Here is a 21755-nt window from a genome sequence, read left to right on the forward strand (position 1 = left end):
GATAAACATCACTCACCTGCTTGGGATTTTAAAGTGGGAGATACAGTGTTTCTATCCACCAAGAACTTGCCATTACCACAAATGTCTAAAAAACTGGCCTACAAGTTTTTGGAACCATTTTGTATAAAACGTGTAATCAACAAAGTGACTGTAGAACTAGAATTGCCAAAATTGTTTAGTAAGATACATCCAATCTTTCATTGCAGCTTACTTCAAAAAGACCCTGGAGCAATGCCCTGGCACCCTGGCTCTCTCCCATTATTTACAACCCAGAGGGCACGTAGCAAAAACATCTGGCCTGGGATGTTTATACTACTAGAGGCTGGTCGCTGGTACCTCCAAGCCGCCTCCCCCAAACCTGCCTCTTCTTCGAAAGTAAATTCATTTTCAGAAAAATTTCTCTGAAACTCATGCTGAGCCAAAATAGGGGTGGAAAGTGGGCGGTCCTCTTTCCACTCCCACACCTGCATGCACCTGTTTGTGTGTTCTTCTCCAGCTTTCAGGCACTCCTAATGCCCATGTACAATTGCCTGCACCCCCTACACACCCCCTTCCTCACTGGGCCCTGGCAGCTGCTCTACCTCAAAATATGCTGACACATTTAGTAGGCCCTTCCTTCAGCTGCTACTACTGAAACCCTGCCTCAAGCTACAACCAAGCTTGCTTGGTTTCAAGAAAATCTTTCGACAGCTATTTTTCATACTTTTCTTTGGTTGAGACCCTGGGAAATTGCTGTGAAAAGTAGCAGAGAATTGTACTGCAATTAATGAATTAATTTCAAGTTATATGAAGTTCATTCACCCAGAGGCCTTTAATGGTACCTTTCCAAGTTGGTGGGAAATTCCTGGAGATTTTGTGGTGGAGTTTGAGGAGGATATACAAGTTAGGGCTTCAGAGTGAGGTCTGCCAGACAGGTTCTTGCTGTGGAAGCTACCTCATAGGGTTATTGTTCAGATTAAAGGGGGGGAGAGAAAGACGTAAGCAGCTTTGTTCTCCCCCCACACTGTGAAGAAAGACTGTCTTTTTCTATGTAGAGGCTGCAGGGAGGGGGAAGGCAATGGAAACCTGGTCAGATAAAGGGAAAGATAAAGGGTTGCCAAATCCAGTTTAGAAAATTTGAGGGGGGATAGGACCTCAGATGGGTACAATGCCATTTCCTCCTCGGGAACCACTGGAGGTCACTCAGATTTACAATTACTTTCTAGATGGCAGAGATCAACTCTCCGTGGGTGGGGAGTCAATGCCTTCACTTGGGTGGGTGGGAAGATAATTAGGGTGGCTGGCACTCACCAGAGCCTCCTCCTACAGCCCATTATATTTTTCTTCACAATAGGCCTTACTCTTAGTCTGACATAATTCCCCTTTCAAAGTGGTATGTGCTGTAACATGCAATGAAAATGCGAGAAACTACAATGAAAAGAGACTGGTGTTTAATATATGAAGTTCTTCACTGCAAACGCATATACAACATTCTTTTAAAACACATGCCTTGATGCCAACAGAACATCCAGATACTGTTCTACAACACTGTCGCTAGCTTATCTTTTTAATAAGAACTGGTATCAAGGTTAACAACAAGCTCTGGAAACAGCCACTTGTCCAAACGGCTGCATTCAGCTCAATACCGTTTCCACCCGACTTGGTAGGAAGTAATCCTGAGGGGGAGCCATAGTAAGTTTATTTCAGTAAAACAAGAACTGGAGTCCAGTACTGAAGTTGGGTCTGTGTTCCACAAAGACCGATGTGTCCGCAGGTGGGCTAGTTGGTTGCTTTTCAGCAATTTAGTTGCGAGATTCAAGCTACTTACGCAGCTGTCCTGGGAATCTGCGTGTGACCCAGCAAAATTACTTTGTACAGATGGTGGTTTCCATATCACCAAAACAAACAGGACTCTACAAAAATGAATATTAAAGACAAATATTAATATTAAAAATAAAGATTAAAGACAGTTTCATCTACAGACCGCTTCGGTTCTTCAAAACAAACGTGCATTCTCGTTTCTACAGTGAAGTCTCAACCGGACATCACAGTCTGTTTGCAGCATCAGCTGGGTGAAGGAAAACATGTTTTTAGCAGGCATTCATTTAAAAGGGTTCTGATCCCTGGAATAGATACCAAGGCATACCGACTACTTGTTAGCAGTAATGAGAAATATAAAGAAGCCTTTATCTCAGTTCAGCCCTGGAATTCCATTGTTCTCAAGTGTGGTAATAATCTGTAATCTCCCACTCTAATGTTTCTGAAATTCCTTAGTAATAAAATAGCAACTTTGAGGTCCCCCACATTGAGTGGTCCTGAGAGGCTGAAGTGTTCTACAGTGCGTTTCTGAAAGTATTATGTCAATCGGCTATTAAAGCCAATCACATTGATGAACTGTGTTGTGTGAACTAGTTTCCGTATTTTTCGCACCATAAAACGCTCCGGAGGATAGGACGCACCTTCCTCCTGGGGGGCGATCCGCTGCCTCTGCCTCCAATCCGGCGCTTCCTCCACGCCTGCTTGCCTGGCTCCATCTTCTTCAGCAAGCGCTGCGATCGCTCCACGTGGCCCCAGCGCTTTGCAAGCGCCGGCTGTGGAGGGGGCAGCGTGCTTCCTCCTTGCCTGGCTTCAGCTGTGATGTTTAAAGCAAGCGCTGGGATCGGAGGGGGGAGGGAGCGATCCCAGCGCTTGCTTTAAACATCACAGCTGAAGGCAGGCACACAGGCAAGTAGGAAGCACCCGCCCCCTCCGCAAATGCAGCGCTTTGCGAGCGCCGGCTGTGGAGAGGGCAGCGTGCTTTTTCCTTGCCTGTGTGCCTACCTTCAGCTGTGATGTTTAAAGCAAGCGCTGGGATCGCTCCCTCCCCCCTCCGATCCCAGCGCTTGCTTTAAACATCACAGCTGAAGCCAGGCAAGGAGGAAGCACGCTGCCCCCTCTGCAGCCGGCGCTTGCGAAGCGCTGGGGCCACGTGGAGCGATCGCAGCGCTTGCTGAAGAAGATGGAGCAAGGCAAGCAGGCGTGGAGGAAGCGCCGGATCGGAGGAAGAGGCAGCGGATCGCCCCCCCCGCCCCCCGAAGGTACGTACCTTCGGACCATAAGACGCACACACTTTCCCCCCCACTTTTTGGGGGGAGAAAAGTGAGTCTTGTGGTCCAAAAAATACGGTATGTTGCAAGGAGATTCATTTTAAACAGCTTCGTTGGTACATTCTGTGCCCCCACGGTGTATTCTAAATGCTTCTGTAATTTGCCTTCACACTATAGCACCTGAAATTAAAATCACAATGAGAACCAAAACTTAGCAGATGCAAATGATAGTCTAAACTACTCTGCTAGGATCTGCATGCCATTTAAACTGGGCATCATTTAAGATTTCAGCTAATTATATTAGCAACAAAACCTCTGGGGATTTGAGCCTGGCTTGTTGATTACACTCCTGTCGGTCCAAAAGAAAAATCCCCAAAGTTTTGAAAAGCTCACTTATTTATGGTGCGCCACGGAGTTGATATTATACAACCCACGTTCTTCACTTTTTGTAAAAATGCATATATTGCTTAAACAGTCATTATATTGTTTGCACACCAGGTTGCTGTTAATTTTTTACAATTCTGAACTGTTAAGAAAGTGATGGCCTTTAGCTAATAAACATCTTTTCTTGTCACCGTGCTGATGAAGAAGTGCCAATAGTTCAGGCTACCTCAGGGAACGTATTTCTGGAACGACTCCAGAAATTCCTGGATGACACATCCTTGTTGAGCCCGATTCAGTCCAGCTTTCACCCTGGCCACAGGACGGAGACAGCTCTGGTCACCCTCACAGGCTATCTCTGCAGCCAATTGGACCAAGGAGGATTGGCACTGCTGTTATTGATCCTACAGAAGCATTCAACACGGTTGGCCACGATCTGTTGACCCACCACCTTGCCAATGTAGGAGTCTGTGGGGTAGTCTTACAGTGGCTCACCTCATTTTTCCATGGTCAGGGACAGAGGGTGGCACTGGGAGACAGGGAGTTAACTAGGCACCCACTGATATGTGGGGTTCCTCAGGGGGCAATCCTCTCCCCAATAACATCTACATGCACCCCCCCCCCATCCAATTGGTGTAGAGCTTCAGGCTGGGATGTTGCCAGTGTGCTGATGACACCCAGCTATGCCTGTTGATGGGTGGCCTGTCTGACACCACCCCTGCAAACCAGACTGAGCATTTGGAGACCATTGCGATGTAGTTAAGGCGGAGTCGGTTGAGACTGAATCCTGACAAGACAGAGGTTCTGTGGCTGGGTGGAGGGGCCATGGGTTTGGGATGCCGACTCCTGGATCTTGACAGTGCGCCCGACTGTCAAGAGAGCATGGGGATGATTCTGGATGCCTCCTTGTAAATGGAGACGACAAACGTTGCTAGGCGGGCATTTTTTCAGCTGCGCTAAGTCAGGCAACTGGTTCCCTTACCCATCTGATTCTGCCCTAGCAACCCATGCAGCAGTCACCTCCAGGCTAATTCTACATAGGGCTACTATAAAATATCAGATGTAGTTTTAAATGTTTTGCAGAAAGGCATATTTCCTTATTTGCTACTTTCATATCCGGTCTCTCTCTTCCCACTGACCAGATTTTGATTCACTTAGCTTAGAGAAGGTGCCTTCAGATGACTGCTTGTAAACTAGCGGACTCTTGGTTGTTGAATAACTAGAACACAGTTACTTCGATAAACCGCACTGTTTGGACATTAGCAAGAGACAGGTAAACGGTTTAAAACCCTACCTGTTTCACTAAAAGAAAGGTGTTTGGAATCTACCACTGACATCGGTCTCTGTACATCCATCTGGTACACTTTAAAGCTAAGCTTTGCCTTAAAATTATTTGAATGGGAACACCTTAAACCTGGCTACTTTAAAGACAAACATTGTTGCTGTTCAGTCGCAGTCGAGTCCGACTCTTTGCGACCCCGTGGACCAAGTCACGCCAGGCCCTCCTGTCTTCCACCATCCTCCGAAGTTTGCTCAAATTCGTGTTAGTTACATCAGTAACGCTGTCCGGCAATCTCATCATTACAAACATTACAAGTGTATTTTTTAACGAGCACCCCAAATCATATTTTAAAAATCATGTTATCAATCCCACAACACGGCTTCTACTCACATCACACTTGGTGTGTTTCAGTCTTCTTCGGCAGGAGGGTCCCAAAAATGCAGAGCTACCTTCCAAAGTCTGATTTGTTGGTCCCAAGACCTTCGGCTGTACTTCTTGAATTTATTCGGAGTCCTTGGATGGACTCCTGGAACTCGAAGGCTCCTTGGGAACACAATGGAAATTGGAGTTTTGAACAGATCTGGCCGTACCAAATTTATGAACAAATACAATTTTAGCTATTTTTAATATAGCCAGGATTGCCATTTTACAGCTGTAATTTAGTATATCACTAATAGTATAGCACTATTAGCAATTTAACACAGAAAAGAGATGCGATGAATAATTCTGGCAACAATTAATGATATTAAACATTAATATAATATTAATAATATATTAGCAACTTCAGTGTTTAATGTTATAAAGTTTAACCTGCAAAATTATGTATGTGTGCCACTGCTGTATAGGGTGCAGCAGTTTGCAATTTTCCCTCAAGTACCGGGTATGCTCACAATTTTTCTTAGAGAAAACAGACATGTATATTTTTACATTCTATAAATGCACCAAAGAGTAGTTATGTTGTCCAAACTTTAATTGTTGCTGCACTTTAGGTTTTTAAATTAAACTAAGTAGTTTACATTTTAAAAGAAAACACTGCATACATTTCAATTTCCCTTCTAAAGCCAGTTTGGTGTAATGGTTAGGTGTGCGGACTATTATCTGAGAGAACCAGGTTTGGCTCCCCACTCCTCCACTTGCAGATGCTGGAATGTCCTTGGGTCAGTTATAGCACTCAGAGTTGTCCTTGAAAGGGCAGCTTCTGGGAGAGCTCTCTCAGCCCCACCTACCTCTGTTGTGGGGGAAGAAGATGAAGGAGATTGTAAGGAGCTCTGAGACTCTGAGATTCAGAGTGAAGGGCGGGGTAGAAAAACCAGTATCATCTTTTCACTCATGGCTTTAGATTAGACTTTATGTGAATTCTACATCCTTACACATTAACTGTTCAATTTTCCCCTCACTGAGTTGTTAATTCCCCTAAGTGTAACCGGTCAAAATGAGCCAATAGAAAAGCCCGCATGATCTTAACACTGAGAAAAATCCTGCATTAAATTCCATAATGATCAGGACATAGAAAATAGAAGACGTTGTGAAATGAACGCTTCATTTAGGTTGGTCATCAGTGAGATCTAAAAATAAAATAGTAAAAAAAAATAACTCACACTGCTAGTTAATTTATATAACTTACTTTGGAACTTCTCGAATGTATCTGTCATAAGCCAGTGTGTTCTTCCCATAATTTATTTGTTTCTGTCTCCTCATTAAAACAACCTCATCTGTCTCAAGTTCCATGGCTCCCGAGGACTCTTTGGAATCAGAGCTGAAAAAAACAACACGTTGACTTCAATGTTTAGCCTATAGTCTCAGGCCATGAGGAATTAACAAAGATTAGACTCTGTGCCAAGAGCCCTGTGAGGCAGAGAGGTAAAGCTGAAGTACTGCAGTCCAAACTCTCTGCTCACAACCTGAGTTCAATCCCAGCAGAAGCTGGGTTCAGGTAGCCGGCCCAAGGTTGACTCAGTTTTCCATCCTTCTGAGGTCGGTAAAATAAGTACCCAACTTGCTGAGAGGAAAGTACAGATGACTGGGGAAGGCAATGGCAAACCATCCTATAAAAAAGCCTACCACGAAAACGCTGTGATGAGACGTCACCCCAGAGTCGGAAATGACTGGTGCTTGCACAGGGGACTACCTTGACCTTTTTAAAGACCCTGTGCCAAGAAAATTGACGGATCAGACCAATAGTCCATCTAGCCCAGCATAGGGTCACGGTGGCCGCCAGTTCCTCTGGATGGTCAACAACAGGACATGGAGGCTGAGGCCTTCGTAAGAACCGCCCTGCTAGACTGGACCAGTGTTCATCTAACCCAGCATTCTGTCTCACAGTGGCCAACCAGTTCCTTTGGATGGCCAGCAACAGGGCAGAGAGACGAAGGCCTTCCCCGGATGCTGCCTCCTGGCTCTGGGATTCAGTGTCCTGGAATATGGAGGTTCCCCTCAGCCAGCATGGCTAGAAGCCCTTGATAGACTTCAATGATACCTCCAGGACTCTGTCTAATCCCTTTTTAAAAAGCTGTCCGTGCCTGTGGCCGTCACTGCATCTTTTGGCACCAAAAACACATTTTCACCCAAACTGGAATGTGTACAGTCCACAGCATTACCCATACTGGGCGGCTGGACAGTAACAGCTACTGGCACCAGAATTATTTTTATTTATCCAATTCATTTACAAAATTTGCCCCCAACTTTCTGTTCTTCCATTGGCCTTTTTTGCCCTCCCAAGGGCCCCAGGGCAGCTAACGATTTAAAACATACATTATAAATATAATGTTTAAAAACCATTAAAGTCAACTGCCTCCTAAACACATAGGATTAAAACGTAGTTGTAGAGCAAGGCACCCAGACGAATGCCATGCCCAAAGTGCTGCACAGTTGCCCGGGCAATATGAAGGCTTCCAGCTTGCCTAACAGCTCCCAAGCATTTGTGTTCACACAATACTTGTGGCCAAGTTAAAGCACTCTCTACTCCCCTCCCCCAAAGAGGTGCATTCAGAGGAGCAAAAAGATCACTGTTCCAAGTGAAGTGTCTTCCCCTCAGCTTAGCCAAGATTCAGGCGGGCCAAATAACCACCCCAGCATCTCTTTTTCAAGCATTTTTTTCTGGCTTTGTTTGGTAGGATGAGAAGGGAGGGAACAGGGGAAACTATGGCTTCCTCCTGAGAAAGTTTCTCTTGTTCACCTAGTGTGATAACTGTACATGCGCAAAATACTTGGCATTCCCATTTAGAAACCTCAAAGAAAAACGGACATTTGAAGTGTTTCAGGGTGCTATCAGCTGTTTGCTATCAAATTACAAGAATTGTTCTCACGACTTTTAAGATCACATTCGAAGCATTTCAATAAATCCTACAATGAGTTTTATTCTTACCTTCCTGTAGACAGCTTCCTTTCTCTTCCAAACTCATTCATCAAGAGCTTCCTTTTGTATCTGCAAAACAGTTTTGATTTTAGCACACAACCATTTTCATCTTTGCAGTTCTGCTGCAATATTAATATTTTCATACAAGACTGTTAACTGCTGGCATAGCATTACCTGACATTTAACTCATTTACTGTAGTCCTATACAGAGTTACTCCTCCTTCACACTTACTGGTTTCTAAGTTTTTGGCAATGGATTCAACTGTTGATCCACATGCAATTGCTAAAGGGATAAGGAGGGTTAATTGTTCCTTATCTAATCAAAGCAGCTGCCATAAATTACTTCTCCAAAATTCTGACATTTACAATTGTGGGCCAACCCAAACTAAACCAAGCAAAAAAAAAATCATTTAAGAGTGCCAACAAACCAGCGGTGGTCACAAAAAGTAGTTACCACAGCAACATGCAGGTCATAACAACTAAACTAAAAAGCTCACACACAACATTTTGTTCTAAATCAGGGCCTTTTTGTAGCAGGAACTACTTTGCATAGTTGGTGTAGTGGTTAAGTGCACACTCTTATCCGGGAGAACCGGGTTGGATTCCCCACTCCTACATTAGCAGCTGCTGGAATGGCCTTGGGTCAGCCATAACTCTGGCAGAGGTTGTCCTTGAAAGGGCAGCTCCTGTGAGACCCCTCTCAGCCCCACCCACCTCACAGGGTGTCTGTTGTGGGAGGGCTGAAGGTAAAGGAGATTGTGGCTGCTCTGAGACTCTAAAATTCAGAGTGGAGAGGGCAGGATATAAATCCAATATCGTCGTCATCTTATTATTGCTACGTTGTAAAATATAATTAAATAATTATGGCCCAGTTGCTAACAGGCCACGGACTGGTACTGGTCCACAGCCCGGGGGGTTGGGGACCCCTGTATTACACCATCAGTAACCATGAAATAACCGAATCTTCTCCAAAATATGGTTTAGATGTACTTAATTGAATATCGAGGTACAGGAATTGAAAGGCACTTTAGGCCAGGTTTGTTACAACGGCCAGATGTGACATAAATTTCACTTTGTTGGGCTGGGCCCTATGTGTCATGAAATGTAATGCCATGTACCGGAGATACAGACTGTATAAAGACAGCAGCTCATTGGTGTATTCTCACTGCAACGCCCCACAGGCTGCTTTGCATATTAGGCCACACACCCCTGAGGTAGCCAATCCTTCAAGAGCTTACAGTAGGCCCTGCACTAAGAGCCCTGGAAGCTCTTGGAGGATTGGCTACATCAGGGGTGGGTGGCCTAAAATGCAAAGCAGCCCCTGCTAGAATTCTATCTCTGGGCCCTGTACTAAGAGCCCTGTAAGCTCTTGGAGGATTGGCTCCATCAGGGGGGGTGGGGCCTAATATGCAAAGGAGCCCCTGCTAGAATTCTATCTCTGGGCCCTGTAAGCTCTTGGAGGATTGGCTCCATCAGGGGTGTGTGGCCTAATATGCAAAGGAGCCCCTGCTAGAATTCTATCTCTGGGCCCTGCACTAAGAGCCCTGTAAGCTCTTGGAGGATTGGCTCCATCAGGGGTGTGTGGCCTAATATGCAAAGGAGCCCCTGCTAGAATTTTATCTCTGGGCCCTGTACTAAGAGCCCTGTAAGCTCTTGGAGGATTGGCCGCATCAGGGGGGTGGGGCCTAATATGCAAAGGAGCCCCTGCTAGAATTCTATCTCTGGGCCCTGCACTAAGAGCCCTGTAAGCTCTTGGAGGATTGGCTACATCAGGGTTGTGTGGCCTAATATGCAAAGGAGTTCCTGCTATGAAAAAAAGCCCTGTTCCAAATAGTGGGCAGAGTTGCCAGGCGAGCTTTGTGGGGGGAAGCATTCCACAGACAAGACATCACTACTGAGGAAGCTCTGTCTGTCTCTTTGCCACCCACCTTACCTCTTGGTGAAGGAAAGATCTTAAGTAGCTGCCTGGACAGAAAGGGAAGGGTCCCAAGCCGTCTGGGGGCGGAGGAAAGTGCCGTCAAGTCACAGCTGACTTATGGTAACCCCACAAACTTTTCAAGGCAAGGGACATTCAGAGGTGGCTTGCCATCGCCTGCCCTGTGGAACAACCCTGGATTTCCTCGGTGGTCTCCCATCTAAGACGTAACCAAGGCTGATCCTGGGCCAGCCCGACCATCCAGGTCAAGGCAGAGACAAGCAGAGGTCAGGACTTCCTTGGTGGTCTCTCCCATCCAAGTACAAAACCAAGTAAAAGCCAACACTGCTTCGTTTCAGGCTCGCCCGGACTGCCCATATCAGTGACAACAGCACATTGCTGGTGCGCTCCCTCTGACCTGTCTGATCCCCCCCCAACTAGTTACCAGACAGGACCTGGCACTCTTAATTTGAGCAGTCCGGTATAGGTGAGCCACCAGCCTATCTGGCTATCCATTTAAACCAGGGGCGTCAAACTCATTTGTTATGAGGGCCGAATCTGACATAAATGAGACCTTGTTGGGCTGGGCCATGTGTGTAGCTATTTAAGATTAGGTAGCAGAGATATAAATTTTATAACACAGACAAACACAAATATATATTTTAAAGACTTATAACATGCTTAAAACATTAGCTCTCGTTGATCTTCAAGGTGCTTTCTTTGTATTTCTCCCATGAGATCCAGGGGACTGGGCAAAGGAAGCTATGGCTCTTTCCTTCCTTCCCCAGGGGACCAGGACAGGGAGAAGCCTCAATGAATGGAGAAAATAGAGATTTTACTCCATAATTCCTGTGCAATTGAGCAAGCCTGGCAAAGCTAGCTGTGATGCAGAAGAAGAAGATATTGGATTTATATCCCGCCCTCCACTCCGAAGAGTCTCAGAGCGGCTCACAATCTCCTTTCCCTTCCTCCCCCACAACAGACACCCTGTGAGGTGGGTGGGGCTGGAGAGGGCTCTCACAGCAGCTGCCCTTTCAAGGACAGAGTCTCAGAGCGGCCTATAATCTCCTTTCCCTTCCTCCCCCACAACAGACACCCTGTGAGGTGGGTGGGGCTGGAGAGGGCTCTCACAGCAGCTGCCCTTTCAAGGACAGAGTCTCAGAGCGGCTCACAATCTCCTTTCCCTTCCTCCCCCACAACGGACACCCTGTGAGGTGGGTGGGGCTGAGAGGGCTCTCACAGCAGCTGCCCTTTCAAGGACAGAGTCTCAGAGCGGCTCACAATCTCCTTTACCTTCCTCCCCCACAACAGACACCCTGTGAGGCAGGTGGGGCTGGAGAGGGCTCTCACAGCAGCTGCCCTTTCAAGGACAGAGTCTCAGAGCGGCTCACAATCTCCTTTCCCTTCCTCCCCCACAACAGTCACCCTGTGAGGTGGGAGGGGCTGGAGAGGGCTCTCACAGCAGCTGCCCTTTCAAGGACAGAGTCTCAGAGCGGCCTACAATCTCCTTTCTGTTCCTCCCCCACAACAGACACCCTGTGAGGTGGGTGGGGCTGAGAGGGCTCTCACAGCAGCTGCCCTTTCAAGGACAGAGTCTCAGAGCGGCTCACAATCTCCTTTCCCTTCCTCCCCCCCCAAAAGACACCCTGTGAGGTGGGTGGGGCTGAGAGGGCTCTCACAGCAGCTGCCCTTTCAAGGACAGAGTCTCAGAGCGGCTCACAATCTCCTTTCCCTTCCTCCCCCACAACAGACACCCTGTGAGGGGTGTGGGGCTGAGAGGGCTCTCACAGCAGCTGCCCTTTCAAGGACAGAGTCTCAGAGCGGCTCACAATCTCCTTTCCCTTCCTCCCCCACAACAGACACCCTGTGAGGGGTGTGGGGCTGAGACGGCTCTCACAGCAGCTGCCCTTTCAAGGACAGAGTCTCAGAGTGGCTCACAATCTCCTTTCCCTTCCTCCCCCACAACAGTCACCCTGTGAGGTGGGAGGGGCTGGAGAGGGCTCTCACAGCAGCTGCCCTTTCAAGGACAACTCCTACAAGAGCTATGGCTGACCCAAGGCCATTCCAGCAGTTGCAAGTGGAGGAGTGGGGAATCAAACCTGGTTCTCCCAGATAAGAGTCCGCACACTTAACCACTACACCAAACTGGCTCTGAAGGAAGCGAGAGAGAGGGAGAAGGAAGCAGATGACAGCCAGTTGCTCAAGGCCCTGATAGGAGCCCTCCTGGGGCCTGATTCAGCCCCCAAGCCGCGTGTTTGACACCCTTGATTTAAACTTTGTTAACACTCAACCTTGAAACTACAGTACATGTAGGAATTACCTAATGCTGTAGATTGGATTTAAATCTTTTCACACTAACTACTGAGTACAGATCCAGGTATGTAGTCATGTTGGTCTGAAGAAGTAGAACAAAGTTCAAGTTCAAAGCACCTTTAAGACCAACGAAGATTTATTCAAGGAATAAGCTTTCCTATGACGCACACTTCTAGTGCACATGAAAGCTTATACCATGAATAAACTACGTTTGTCTTAAAAGTGCCCCGGCAGGACTCAAACTTTGTTCTACTGTGTATGACCGTATCTGTAATAGCACCTCCCTAATTCCAAAAGAGCCCCGTGGCGCAGAGTGTTAAAGCTGCAGCCCTGAGCTCTGCTCACGACCTGAGTTCGATCCCAGCGGAAGCTGGGTTCAAGTAGCCGGCTCCAGATTGACTCACCCTTTTGTCCTTCCGGGGTCAGTAAAATGAGTCCCCAGCTTGCTGGGGGGAAAGCGTAGATGGCTGGGGAAGGCAATGGCAAGCCACCCTGTAAAAAGTCTGCCGTGAAAACGTTGTGAAAGCAACGTCACCCCAGAGTCGGAAACGACTGGTGCTTTCCTTTATCTTGAATTCCAAAAGCCTCATGTTTGTTGCACTGGGGTTTTATATGTGCCACAGAGCAAGAAGCTCAGGAAGTTCTACAGCAGCAGTTAGAACATTTCCGTACCTTGCCATTTCTTGATTAACGTTAGTCCTCATTTCATCCTCTTCAACGGCGGCTGCCCAGTCCAAGCACCTCGATTGAGGTTTATGGCTTTCAGGAGTTGTGAAACTGCAAACCAGGCACCCATAAAAATGGAACAGGTTCATCGCAATACTTAAAACGCACACCGTTATAAAGTGACCTGAATTCAGTCCAGGTAGAAAATACTGACTTTGATGGACCACTTTGGGGAGGGACGGTGGCTCAGTGGTAGAGCATCTGCTTGGGAAGCAGAAGGTCCCAGGTTTAATCCCCGGCATCTCCAAAAAAGGGTCCAGGCAAATAGGTGTGAAAAACCTCAGCTGGAGACCCTGGAGAGCCGCTGCCAGTCTGAGACAACTCTGATGGACCAAGGAGGGTCTGATTCAGTAGAAAGCAGCTTCATATGTTCTGTTATTAGGGGAGGGATGGTGGCTCAGTGGTAGAGCATCTGCTTGGGAAGCAGAAGGTCCCAGGTTCAGTCCCCGGCATCTCCAACTAAAAAGGGTCCAGGCAAATAGGTGTGGAAAACCTCAGCTTGAGACCCTGGAGAGCCGCTGCCAGTCTGAGAAGACAAGACTGACTTTGATGGACCGAGGGTCCGATTCAGTAGAAGGCAGCTTCATATGTTCACTGATCTGATTTCAATATCGGGCAGCTTCATGTGTGCTCATGCACTTGCCTCTTCACACGTTAAAATACACAATCAAATCCTATGAGCGTCTCCAAAGACAAAAGAAAGGTGGGATCTTTCTGACCACTGGAAATGCTGAGGCTCAACCACACAATCTCCCTTCAAAAAATGAACCCAGCTAAACGGGGGCTGCAGGGCAGAGAATCTGACGACTGAGGAGAAAAGCTGGTAGAATCCAACTCAATAAGCACGTTAATTACACGTTTTGCAATAAACATGTTGATGCAGCACACACACAGCTAGTGAGCATTTCGTCCAACCTGCACTCATGAACTATTCCATGTCACATACTATATCACCATACTTAAGCCTTTTAGAGAAAATATTTCAAGGCACGTACCTGTCCGGCCGGCTGTCCGCCACACTGCACGTATCTGCACTGTGAAAAGCAGGTGAGCTTAGATCATGTGCATTTCTGTGTTTGCCATCTGCACCTCGCTTCCTTCCCTGAGTCCAGGGAGCTGGTGGCCTGTCAGGAAACAGCACAAAAAATGAAAGGCTGAGAGCCAAAGTGTACATGAGCTCACTAGAAACAAATCAAAACTGAACAACTTAAATGTTCTACTTAACTCCCAGGAAGACTTAACAAATGAGGATGGAGGGTGAAGGATATATATTTTGATTCAACAAGAACAGCCAAACGATTGCAGTAAAGCCTGGATGGCTGACACACAGGTAGGAATATTCAGATTTTCCTGCCCGCATAGCAGCCATTTCATCTGTTGCTGTCCCCCATAGCAGCCATTTCCTCCACCTGCCAATAGGGGTGGGGTTTTTTTAAAATCAGTCACAGAATATCAATATAATGTTAAAACAGGATGTAAGAGGTTTTCTGAACACTCAGCAAGCTAGGTACTCATTTGACCGACCTCGGAAGGATGGTAGGCTGAGCCAACCTGGAGCTGGCTACCTGAACCAGCTTCCGCGAGGATCGAACTCAGGTCGTGAGCAGAGGGCTCTGACTGCAGTACTGCAGCTTTACCATTCTGCACCACGGGACAAGTTTAAAATTCTTGCAATATTTTGTTTAAAATGGAAAGGTGGGGGAATAGTGGGATTTGGCAATGCAATTTTCTAAAACAAAACATTAAAAAATCCACAAGGTTCACAACAAAAATTAAAAATACAAATGCTCTGAGCCCAGGAAAACAGTGAAATGGCATTGCAAGCTTCTATGCCTCCCCCCCCCCCCACTCAGAATGGTAGTGGCTCTCCAGTGAAATATGCCCCTGTGGTTGTGGTTCCAAAGTTAGAGTGCTCACTAGGTCAGGTCCATTCAGCAGAGACAAGCTGGCTCAAAGCTTCAACCCTTGATTTGCAAGGACATAACGTCAGGAAACCTGAATTCCAGCTGTCTATACAGGAGAGCTGAAAGGAAACTGATCTCCACTCCACTGAAAGACAAAGCTGCAAGGAAAACATGAATGAATCTTCCATCAAAGTCTCTGGGCCCTATCTATCTGGGCCCAGAGATCTTAATGAAAAATCCACTCCACGTTCTCCCCACAGCTTTGATGAAGAATCTATTCCATGTTTTACTTGCAGCTTTGCCTGTACTACAGCCTGCATAGACAAGGCAGAAAAGGCAGGGGACTGAAAGAGAAGGGAACGAACTTCTGTCAGCCTCAAATGTGGTGAGGATAAGGGGAGGAGGGAGAGAGTCTCAGGGGCCTGATTAAAGCCCTGGGCAGGCTGGACATTTGACACCCCTTCTTCAGTCCCTTCTATTGCAAAGGTAAGGGAGAAGACAACAAAAGGACCTGGAGATTTAAAAAACAGGTATTTCCTGAATGTTTTATTTTTAAAAATGCACTGCAAAATCCCACTATTCCCCTACCTTTCTGTTCTAAACAAAACATTGCAAGAGTTTTAAGCATATTTGTATTTTAAGTTAAATTACGTTTGCCTGTGTCCTTTGTAAAGACTATATCTCCTCTACCTGGCATTTTTTTAGGACACGCATGGCTCAGCCCCACAAAGTCCCATTTATGTCAGAGTTAGCCCTCCTAACAAATTAGTTTGACACCCCTTATATATTTCAAATGGGCTGCCAAATAGTAAGTGGTATATAAATCAGGGAGAGGCCAATTTTTTTAACAAAAATTAAATTGGGGGAAAAACCAGTAGCCTAGGATTTGGCTGGTTGTGATAGCCACTATTGAGGGATAGGGAAACCTGCCCTATAAGTCCCGCTGCTGGGATGTATTACCAGCTGCACCACAAACAGGGACCCACCCCCTAACCTAGTTTAAGGGGATAATCCTGTTGGGTCTGTAGTAAAACAGTTCGCTCCAACTCCAATAACTCCTGAGACTAGCAAGATGCTTAGGGTGTAAGCACTCAAGAGTTAAAGCTCACTTAGTGAGATTAGTAGAAATGGAGGGGGCCAAATTTACTTAAAGTAAGAGCCACAGATGTTTGAAAGCCTTGAAGGCTGCAAGACAGGAAGGCAGGCTTGGCTTAGCGATTTAAAGAGACAAATGCCTTCTCTAAGCTGGCCAACAGGAAGTGGAGGCTTTGAGAGCCACATAATATGTGCAAAAGAGCCACATGTGGCTCCAGAGCTGCAGTTTGTCCCCCCCCCCCCCCAATCTAGTCAGAAGGCGGGAGGGATGTTGTAATGGGTGCAAAATGTACAATGCATAATGTAATTAGCTTGGTTAGATCATAGAGGAAGAAAATTTAGCCTCTGTAGTGAGGCAAGAATCCTAAATCTCTATTTAGCCCTGGGGCATCCATTATTCAGATGAAAAGGTCTCAGAGATCTCTGTTTCTATTCTTGTCCGAGGAAGAGCTTTGATTGTCAACAGCTCATAACCTGAAACTGAAACCATGGTGTTCCTGGACTCAACCATAACTGCTAATTTAGCATGTCCTTCCGCCCCCTCCGTCATGGTTTCCTCAGAATGCCGTGAAGCACAACAGGCCAGGCGGAGAGAAAAGGCTTGGGATCGAGGTTACCCAGAAAACTCAATAACAAAGCAGAGAACCGGATGTGTCGCAGTCCCAGTCTGATACTCCGGTACCGTAAACTGCTTTGGGTCCACTCTCTGCACCACAAAAACTGTTGGCTCCAGAGTTAAGGAGCCTCACAAAGAAAGGGGAAATAGGATCCCCCCCTCCCCCAATTTCTAATTGCCTGCTTCTTTCTGTTGGTTTCCATATTTAGTGCAGCACTCAGGGTTACCAACTCCAGCCTGGAAAATTCATGAAGGTTATGGCGCAGAGCTTGCAGAGGTGGGAACCTAGGGAGGGATTTCACCAGGAATCCACGGTATACCATTCAGCCCATCCTCTGAAGCTTCCTCTGAAGCCCATCCTCTGAAGGAAACGGCTCTCTGGAGATCCGTTTTGATTCCAGGCCCTATCAAGCAAGAGACTGGGAACCTACGTTGCCCACCCCTTGTCCGTGAGAACAGCAGACTATAAAAAAAAATAATCCAAAACACTCCTTAAATCCCACCATTTTGACAACATTACCTTCCAGGTAGTTTATAAATGAACCTCAGATTATTCTATAAACTCGGGGGTGGGGCAAGGCTCCTTACAAAGGGTGCCTTTATGGTTTCCGTTTCGACTCATTAGCTTTGTTTCGCGAAACGGCAGAAACTAAGGCCAGTTCCACACTAGGCCTTTAATCCTGGTCCAGCCCTAGATTGATTTTCTACACTAGAATCGTAAACTCATAGAGTTGGTTTCTGTGATTCTAGTGCAGAATTTCAGTTGGGGGATAGGGCTGGACTTGAATTAAAAGTCTAGTGCGGAATTGGCTTCAGAAGGCTCCAAGGGGCACTAGAATCTTCCCCAACATGGGCCACAGGGATAATTATAATTATTCCGGGGCAGAAGCCACCCTCGTCTATGGAAGCAAATGGGCACTTTCACGCATGTTGAAGAATACATTCCCAAATCCAACTTCGCAAAGGGATTTTACAGGTGCGAGAACAGCAGAACTTTTCCTGTGCTATAACTTGCAAAAGCACACACGGGAAGACAACGTAAAGAGCACCTAATCCAGTAGTGGCTAATCTGTAATCTGCAAACCCTGCCCCAGAACCTTCATGGATTTTCCAGGCTACAGTTGGTAACCCTGAGTGCTGCACTAAACACGGAGACCAACACAAGGAAGCAGGCAATTAGAAGCCAAATCAAAGCGCCTCATCTAGTGCGTGCGAAAGCGCCAAAAAGTTGAAACGAGAGCCCAGAGCCCACTTGCAAAAACCGCGCTGAGAGCAAATGCAAGGCGCGTCATCCCGGGCGTGCAAAAACCGCCCATTTAAAAAACAAAAACGGATGTAAGAGTCCAGGAATATTTTAGAGACCCGGGAATTAAAACGCGTCTCCATCTGCAACAGATTCCAGCCTCTGCTCGGGTTAGAGGAGAGGTGACCAATCTGTGGCTCTTTCACACGCACTGCGCGGCTTCCAAAGCTGACTCTTTAAGTCACTTCTCCAAACCAAGCCAGCTGGTGGCACTGAAAGATAAAAGCTGCTTCCTTTCCACCTCTCCCTCTCTCTTTCCCTTCCCTCCTTCATCTGACGTCTTGCGGCTCTCAAACATCTGACATTTATTCTTAAAGGTTAAGCGAGTCTGGCCACTGCTGCTTAGAGGAGCCGACGGGCCACCCGCGGGAAGACCCTCCGCACATCCCGCTCCTCTCCCAGCCGGCTCACCTGAGAGGGCTCCGCTGCCGAAACGCCGCCATCCTCCCCTTCCGCTGCCGAGCCCGGATCTGCGACCACCGAGGGGCGGGAGCGGCGCTTAAACCTTCCGCCGGCCACTTCCTGCGCGCGCAGGAGACCCCGCCCACCCGGGAGCGGCCATCCTTAAGATGCGGCGGGGGGGTAGGAAAGGACACAACCACGACTTGAGAGGACGTTGCTTCGATATTACCGCGGCGCGGACCTCACGGGGGAAAGCGGAGCGACGTCACCTCTGCCCCGCCACGGACCTGCCCTCCCTTGAGGCGTCTTCTGCGGAGTAGTGGCTCCGAGGCTCCCCCGTCATAAAGGCGCCGATGGACTATTCCGCCGCCCGAGACCCCGCCTCCCGTGCGGAGCGCGCGCTCTTCTTTCTTTGTCTCCCGCCTCCCCGCCTTCGGAAAGGCTCCGCCCCCTGCGCAGGTTCCTCCGTTGGCGGGAAAGTCTGAACGCGCAAGGAGGGTTGATCTCGTTCACTTTCCTCATAGAACACCGGAAGAGCCCTGTTGGGCCCGCGGCCCTCTAGCCCCGCATGCGCACAGAGGCCAACCCGTCCCTCTCTGGAAGGCAGATTTTCCCCTCAGTCGCCATGGCTACGAGCCACTGAGAAACCTCTCCTCCATTAATCTCTCTAACCCCCTTTGAAATTGGTCATTCTTGTGGCCACCACCACACCCTCTGGCAGGGAATCCCACGTTTTAATCAGACAGACAAACTGACCTTTATTGGCATATCAAAGATAAAAAAATACATTAAAATGCTTTTTTTTTTAAAGATAGTCAAAACAATTGTAAAACTAGCCAGAATAAGATTAATCAGTTCATGGTTTCCCTAATTCAGATCTTAGACTGAAGAAAACAGGCAACATTCAAGGTTATGAAAAAGTTAGGACCAGAAAGTAATAGCTGTACCTTAATACAATCAGGAAGACATAAGAACATAAGAGAAGCCATGTTGGATCAGGCCAGTGGCCCATCCAGCCCAACACTCTGTGTCACATAAGAACATAAGAGAAGCCATGTTGGATCAGGCCAGTGGCCCATCCAGTCCAACACTCTGAGTCACATAAGAACATAAGAGAAGCCATGTTGGATCAGGCCAATGGCCCATCCAGTCCAACACTCTGTGTCACAGAAGAACATAAGAGAAGCCATGTTGGATCAGGCCAATGGCCCATCCAGTCCAACACTCTGTGTCACAGAAGAACATAAGAGAAGCCATGTTGGATCAGGCCAATGGCCCATCCAGTCCAACACTCTGTGTCACACAAGAACATAAGAGAAGCCATGTTGGATCAGGCCAATGGCCCATCCAGTCCAACACTCTGTGTCACATAAGAACATAAGAGAAGCCCTGTTGGATCAGGCCAGTGGCCCATCCAGTCCAACACTCTGAGTCACATAAGAACATAAGAGAAGCCATGTTGGATCAGGCCAATGGCCCATCCAGTCCAACACTCTGTGTCACAGAAGAACATAAGAGAAGCCATGTTGGATCAGGCCAATGGCCCATCCAGTCCAACACTCTGTGTCACATAAGAACATAAGAGAAGCCCTGTTGGATCAGGCCACTGGCCCATCCAGTCCAGCACTCTGTGTCACATAAGAACACAAGAGAAGCCCTGTTGGATGAGGCCAGTGGCCCCTCCAGTCCAACACTCTGAGTCACAGAAGAACATAAGAGAAGCCATGTTGGATCAGGCCAATGGCCCATCCAGTCCAACACTCTGTGTCACATAAGAACATAAGAGAAGCCCTGTTGGATCAGGCCAGTGGCCCATCCAGTCCAACACTCTGAGTCACATAAGAACATAAGAGAAGCCATGTTGGATCAGGCCAATGGCCCATCCAGTCCAACACTCTGTGTCACATAAGAACATAAGAGAAGCCATGTTGCATCAGGCCAATGGCCCATCCAGTCCAACACTCTGTGTCACAGAAGAACATAAGAGAAGCCATGTTGGATCAGGCCAATGGCCCATCCAGTCCAGCACTCTGTGTCACATAAGAACACAAGAGAAGCCCTGTTGGATCAGGCCAGTGGCCCCTCCAGTCCAACACTCTGAGTCACAGAAGAACATAAGAGAAGCCATGTTGGATCAGGCCAATGGCCCATCCAGTTCAACACTCTGTATCACACAGTGGCAAAAAATTTATATATATATATATATATATATATATATATATATATATATATATATATATATATATATATATATATATATATATATAAATATATGGAGCAGAGGTCCATCAGTGGCTATTAGCCACAGTGTATGTGTGTGTGTATATATATACACACTCACACACAAACACACACATTGTGGCTAATAGCCACTGATGGACCTCTGCTCCATATTTTTATCTAACCCCCTCTTGAAGCTGGCTATGCTTGTAGCCGCCACCACCTCCTGCGGCAGTGAATTCCACATGTTAATCACCCTTTGGGTGAAGAAGTACCTCCTTTTATCCGTTCTAACCCGACTGCTCAGCAATTTCATCGAATGCCCACGAGTTCTTGTATTGTGAGAAAGGGAGAAAAGGACTTCTTTCTTTACATTCTCCATCCCATGCATAATCTTGTAAACCTCTGTCACCCCGCAGTTGACGTTTCTCTAAGCTAAAGAGCCCCAAGCGTTTTAACCTTTCTTCATAGGGAAAGTGTTCCAAACCTGTAATCATTCTAGTTGCCTTTTTCTGCACTTTTTCCACTGCTATAATATCCTTTTTGAGGTGCGGCGACCAGAACTGCACACAGCATTCCAAATGAGACCGCACCATCGATTTATACAGGGGCATTATGATACTGGCTGATTTGTTTTCAATTCCCTTCCTAATAATTCCTAGCATGGCGTTGGCCTTGTACCACACCAAGTACAAAGAAAGGAGTTCAAAAATTTTCTTGGGTCTTAATGTAAATGTTTAATAAAACATGAGAAACAGTTTCAATCATGCCCAGACTACATGGGCATCATCTACATTCATAGGGGATTTTTTTTTTTTACACACAAACACACATTGTGGCTAATAGCCACTGATGGACCTTTGCTCCATATTTTTATCTAACCCCCTCTTGAATCTGTCTATGCTTGTAGCCGCCACCACCTCCTGCGGCAGTGAATTCCACATGTTAATCACCCTTTGGGTGAAGAAGTACCTCCTTTTATCCGTTCTAACCTGACTGCTCAGCAATTTCATCGAATGCCCACGAGTTCTTGTATTGTGAGAAAGGGAGAAAAGGACTTCTTTCTTTACATTCTCCATCCCATGCATAATCTTGTAAACCTCTGTCACCCCGCAGTTGACGTTTCTCTAAGCTAAAAAGCCCCAAGCGTTTTAACCTTTCTTCATAGGGAAAGTGTT

General features: G+C 47.0%; 1 protein-coding gene across 1 annotated transcript; it reads right to left on the reverse strand.

Moving 5' to 3' along the window:
* Positions 1-1413: 1413 nt before the first annotated feature.
* On the reverse strand, positions 1414-18744 carry SLBP (stem-loop histone mRNA binding protein). The gene is made up of 7 exons (XM_060236747.1): positions 18367-18744; positions 14033-14161; positions 12984-13088; positions 8093-8152; positions 6353-6484; positions 5119-5271; positions 1414-1892 (listed from the first exon to the last, which is right to left on the reverse strand). The coding sequence occupies exons 1-6, from the start codon at positions 18396-18398 to the stop codon at positions 5136-5138; spliced, it is 594 nt and encodes a 197-aa protein (XP_060092730.1). The 5' UTR covers positions 18399-18744; the 3' UTR covers positions 1414-1892; positions 5119-5135.
* Positions 18745-21755: the final 3011 nt, after the last annotated feature.

The sequence above is a fragment of the Heteronotia binoei genome, chromosome 4, assembly GCF_032191835.1.
Source record: "Heteronotia binoei isolate CCM8104 ecotype False Entrance Well chromosome 4, APGP_CSIRO_Hbin_v1, whole genome shotgun sequence".
Classification (NCBI taxonomy): domain Eukaryota; kingdom Metazoa; phylum Chordata; class Lepidosauria; order Squamata; family Gekkonidae; genus Heteronotia; species Heteronotia binoei.